Genomic DNA, 6,000 nt, shown 5'->3' on the forward strand with positions numbered 1-6,000 from the left:
AACCAGACAGAGACACTACAGAAAAAGAAAACTACAAGCCAATATTCTTTAAAAAAAAAATTATTTATTTATGAGAGAGAAAGAGCACAAGCACATGTGAGTGGGAGGAGGGGCAGAGGGAGTGAATCCTCAAGCGGACTCCCTGCTAAACACAGAGCCCAATCCCACCATCTCTAAGATCACGACCTGAGCCAAAACCAAGATTGGAAACTTAACTGACTGAGATACCAAGCATCCCAGCCAATAAACTCTTTTTTTTTTTTTTTTAAAGATTTTGTTTAACAGAGAGAGAGAGAGAGATCACAAGTAGGCAGGGAGGCAGGCAGAGAGAGAGGGGGAAGCATGCTCTCTGCTAAGCAGAGACCCCGATGTGGGGCTCGATCCCAGGACCCTGAGACCATGACCCAAGCTGAAGGCAAAGGCTTAACCCACTGAGCCACCCAGGAGCCCCCTCTTTTTTTTTTTTTTTTTAAAGGTTTTATTTTTAAGTAATTTCTATAGCCAGCGTGGGCTTGAACTTAAAACTGAGATTAAAAGTTGAATGCTGGGGCTCCTGGGTGGCTCAGTGGTTAAGTCTCCGCCTTCAGCTCAGGTCATGATCTCAGGGTCCTGGGATCAAGCCCCACATCAGGCTCTCTGCTCAGCGGGGAGCCTGCTTCTCTCTGTCTCTCTGCCTGCCTCTCTGCCTACTTGTGATCCCTGTCAAATAAATAAATAAAATCTTAAAAAAAAAAAAAGTCACATGCTCCACCAACTGAGCCAGCAATGATGAATGTAAATGCAGAAATCCTCAACAAAAATTAGCAAACTGAATTCAACAATACACTAAAAGAATCATTCACTATAATTAAGTGGAATTTATTCCAGAAATGCAGGCATAATTTAATATTTGCAGATCAATGTGATATGTAACTTTAACAAGAGAAAGCATAAAAACTATAGGATCATCTCAATAGGTGCAGAAAAAGCACTGAACAAAATTCAACATCCGTTCATGATAAAAACTCCCAACAAAGTGGGTTTAGAGGGAACATGCTTCAACTTAACAAGGCTATATATGAAAAATCCACAGCTAACATCATACTTAGTTGTGGAAAATCTGAGAGCTTTTTGTCTAAGATCAGGAACAAGATAAGCATTTCCTCTCTCACTGCTTTTATTCAACATAGTATTGGAAATTCTAGCTGCAGCAATCAGACAAGAAAAAGAAATAAAAGGTATCCAAATTGGAAAGGAAAAGTGAACCTGTCACCATTTGCAGATGACATGATACTATCTATAGAAAACCCTAAAGACTCCACCGAAAAACTGTTAGAACTGAAAAATGAATCAGTAAAGTTGCTGGGTACAATATTAATATACAGAAATATGTTGTATTTCTATATGATAATAACAAAGTAGGATAAAGAGAAATGAAGAAAACAATCCCATTTACAATTACACAAAAAAAAGTACCTAGAAGGAATTTAATCAAGGAGGTGAAATACTTATACTTTGAAAACTATAAGATGTTGATGAAAGAAATTGAAGATGATGAAAACAAATGAGAAAACATACCATGCTCATGGATTAGAAGAATTAATATTGTTAAAATGTCCATACTACCCAAAGGCATCTACAGATTCAATAGACTCTCTTATCAAAATACCAAATGCATTTTTTTCAGAAATAGAACAAATAATCCTAAAATTTGTATGGAACCACAAGATGCCCCAAATAGCAAAAGCACTCCCGAGAAAGCACAAAGCTGGAGGCATCACAATCCCAGATTGTAAAATAGACCACAAAGCTGAAGTAATCAGAACAGTATGGTACTGGCACAAAAGCAGACACACAGAACAATGGAACAGTATAGAGAGTCAAGAAATAAACCCACTTCATGATCAATTATTCTATGACAAAGGAGGCAAGAACACCAAATGGGAAAACGATAGTTTCTTCAACAAACGTTGTTGTGAAAACTGGACAGCAACATGTGAAAGAATGAAACTGGAACACTCTCTGAACCATATACAAAAATACATTCAAAATGGATTTAAGACCTAAATGTGAGGGGCGCCTGGGTGGCTCAGTGGGTTAAAGCCTCTGCCTTCAGCTCGGGTCATGATCTCAGGGTCCTGGGCTCAAGCCCGAACTCAGCGGGGAGCCTACTTCCCTTCCTCTCCCTCTCTGCCTACCTCTCTGCCTACTTGTGATCTCTGTCTGTCAAATAAATAAATAACATCTTTAAAAAAAAAAAAAAAGACCTAAATGTGAGACCAAACTCCTAAGAGAAAACATAGGCAATAATCTCTTGGACATCAGCCAGGGGGAAGAGAAAAAAAGCAAAACCAACTAACTAACTTATTCATACTACACCAAAATAAAAAGCTTTTGCACAATGAAGGAAACCATCAGCAAAACAAAAAGGCAGCCTACTGAATGGGAGAAGATACTTGCAAATGATATATCTGGTAAGGGATTAATACCGAAGATATACAAAGAACTTACACAACTCAAGACAAACAAACAGAAATCTGTCTAAAAAATGGGCAGAGGACCTGAATATGTTTCCCAAGAGGACATACAGATGGCCAACAGACACATGAAATGATGCTTAACCTCACTAATTATTGGGGGAATGCAGATCAAACCATAAAGAGATATTACCACACACAAATTAGAATGGGTAGTATCAAAAGATAAGAAATAATATGTATTGGTAAGGATGTGGATGAAAGGGGACCCTTGGGCACAAGTGGTGGGAATCTATACTGGGTACAGCCACTATGGAAAATAGTATGGAGGTTCCTCAACAAATTAAAAATAGAAACACACAATGATCAAATAATTCCACTGCTCAAAGAAAATGAACATACTAATTCAAAAAGATATATGCACCCCTATGTTCACTGCAGCATGATTTTCAATAGCCAAGATATGGAAGCCATCCAAATGTCCATGAACAGATGAATGGACAAAATATGGGGTATATCTACAATGGAATATTACCTAGCCATAAGAAAGAATAAGATCTTGCCATTTGTGAAAACATGGATGGATCCAGAATGTATTACGCTAAGTGAAGTAAGTAAGACCGAGAAAGACAAATACCACATGATTTCACTTATTTGTGTAATCTAAAAAACAAAACAAATGAACAGACAGAAACAGACTTAAAAATACAGAGAACAAACTGGTGACTTCTAGAGGGGGTAGAGGGAATGGATGAAATGGGTAAAAATACTGTAATAACACTGGAAGTGACTTAAGATAGTGGTGAGCACTGAGTAATGTAAAGAATGTCAAATCACTATGTTGTACATCTGAAACTAACATAACATTTTATGTCAATTATACTTCAATAATAAAAACAAAAAAGTTAAAAGAGCAAGCTATTAACCTTTGAGAAACGTCTTTTTTTCAAAGACATAAAAGTTTTTGTACAGAAATGACCAGGCCCCATTTTTTTTTTTCCAGGCTTAATTTTGGCCTATCGATCTAGCTAGTTAATTTTAACTTTTCTGGATTATGCTATTGCTCTTCAGCTTTTTCTACTTGCCAAATTTGGCAGTTTTGGTTAAGACTAAGAGTCAGATGCCTCTCCAGGAGAAAAAGGCATTCCATACCAATCAGAGCTGGCTGTAAACAGAATGATATCCATGACTAAGCAATAAAACAAACAAAAAAAGTGCTATTTCTATTTACTGGATAAATATAACAACATATTAATTATAAATTTGGGGAAGAAAATTTAGCCGAAAGCAAAGTAACACTTGGAGAATTAATGCAAAGAAACTCGAAGTATGACTGCTTCAAGACATTTTCATTGATATCCTAACTTCCTGAGGCTACTACATTTCTGGCACGAATTTCTATTCTTGTGGTTTTTTCCATTTTCATATGAATAAGAGCTTTCCACATTATATGCAATTAAATGTTTGAATCATTAATATTGCTATAAAACTTCGGCAATTTAAATTTAAGTCCTAATCATCTAATTATTAACATGTCCTATTTTAGTGCTGATACAGGGGAAGGTTAGTGCTAAAAATTTCAGGCCACACACTCATGAATAAAACAGCCCTGGCTTCAGAGAGAGTAAGAAGCATATTCCAATAATGAGAAAGGAAATCATAAAAGATATAACTAAAACGCTGTGGTGCTTCTTATGAAGGAGAGACAGTATCTGGTTAAATGGATTGGAAAATAATTCATCAGAAGTGGAAGATCTTAATTATTCCAGCTACAAGAAAGAAATGATAATTACGTGACATGATAGAGGTGCTCTCACTACAATGGCAATCATATGACAATATATGTATGTATCAAATCAACATGTTGTACAAATTAAATTTGCACAAAGTTAAATGTCAAATATACTTCAACTAAAGCAAAACAGAAAAGAGTTAACCAAATAGGGTGCATGTGAGCTGCCTCTGGAGAATGGGAAGAGTGTGAGAGGTGGAGGTAGGAGAAACACAGTTAGATGGGAGGAGCGTGAGCAAAGACACAGAGGTGGGAAGACACTGTGTCATGTCTATAGGAGAGCATGAGCTATGTTTTGGTCCAGCTGTAGAAGGTGTAGAATACTGGGAGAGAACGTGAGACAGATTAGTGAGTTCGGTAGACCATGAACTGTAGTCTTTGGCTTTTGACCTTAATTTGGTAAGCAATGGGGAGCCATTAAAGGTTTATGAGCAGTGGAGTAATGTGCTCAGAGCTATGCTCTGTAAAGATGAGTCTGGCTGTGCTGTTGAAGGACAGGTGGGAGTAGAAAGGAAGACTAGTTACTGGACTACTGATTTAATGAGTGCAAGTGGGAATAGAGCAAACGGAGAAGATGGGATGGGTGCCAGGCACACTGGAAATTACAAGGCTGCAGTAGCTGGTTAGATGTGAAAAGTTAAAAGTGAAAAATCAAAGACTATTTCAACTTTTAAAGCTGATCAATAAGTCAAAGGTGGTACCATCAATAAAAACAGGAGAATCAGAAAGAGGAGTCGGTAGGGAGAGGGAGGAGATGAAGTTCACTATTTGCCGCTACGAGCTGAGATGCCGGACAATGAAAGTGTAGGAATGTACACAGAATGTAAAAGTACTGAATTAATGGTTGGTGAATCAGTCAGGGTTGGAAAGGCAGGTCTGGGAGCTGGTCTTAAACATGTCCCGGAAGCCAAAGGATGAATGGAATTTCCCATGGGGAGACTATCTAAGAGAGAAGAGAGCAGAGAAGTACCGCAAAATGCCAGAGTACTAGTATTATACTAGTACTAGAGTACTAGAGGTCTAGAGGTCTAGAGACCTCTAGAGCGTCGGAGGAAGAAGAGGAGCCAAAAAGGAAGCAGAAGTATATTCCAAGGAGGAAAGAGGAGAACTGGCAGAGAACTCAGAGCTGGAGAACAAGTGGAAAACAAGCGCAAGATGGCCCCAGCTGTGGAGGGCAAAGACAACAGTGCCCAGGGGAACAGATCAGAAAGGAAAGGCAAGAAATGGGTGAAGTTTAAAAAATTGTTGGTGACTTAGAAAAATGGAGTGTTGGTGATACTTTAAGTACTACATTTCTAGGGATGAACTTTTTTCTTTTTTTTAAACAAATGGATTTGGTTAGAGAAGATGATGTCCATCTCTTCAGTTTGGGTTGACAGAGGCAGCAAGACAGGAGGCTCCAACCAACTTAATCAAATATGACAACTTTGATAAGGGCCTGGTGTGGGCCTGCTAGAGGGAAAATCTTCACTCTTAAAGGAGGTGGCTTGGAATTAGGGGTGGGGTAACATCAGACATGACCTTCAGCATCCTTTATGCCACTTAGTTAAGGATAGACCTATAGAGTGGTAGTATTTGAGGAGATTCCCTCACTCTTTAGTTTCTGAAGGAAAATTTAACAGAAAGCTGAGGAAAACACTGAACATCCCTAATCCCCCCCTTTTTTGCAAAAGATCTGAACTCTTAAATCGTGCAAAATCCAAAGCTCTATACCCATTAAATAATAGCGCCCTATTTTTCTCTCCTACCAGC

General features: G+C 38.2%; 1 protein-coding gene across 1 annotated transcript in view; it reads right to left on the bottom strand.

Annotated features, from left to right (window-relative positions):
• RELN (reelin) overlaps positions 1 to 6,000 on the bottom strand; it is a 407,759-nt gene that overhangs the window by 19,532 nt on the left and 382,227 nt on the right. Inside the window, exon 26 of the mRNA XM_082692427.1 lies at positions 4,855 to 4,867. Within this exon, the coding sequence (XP_082548553.1) occupies positions 4,855 to 4,867 (13 nt within the window). The remainder of the gene's footprint in view (positions 1 to 4,854; positions 4,868 to 6,000) is intronic.

Source organism: Mustela nivalis (assembly GCF_964662115.1).
Source record: "Mustela nivalis genome assembly, chromosome: 12".
Taxonomy (NCBI): domain Eukaryota; kingdom Metazoa; phylum Chordata; class Mammalia; order Carnivora; family Mustelidae; genus Mustela; species Mustela nivalis.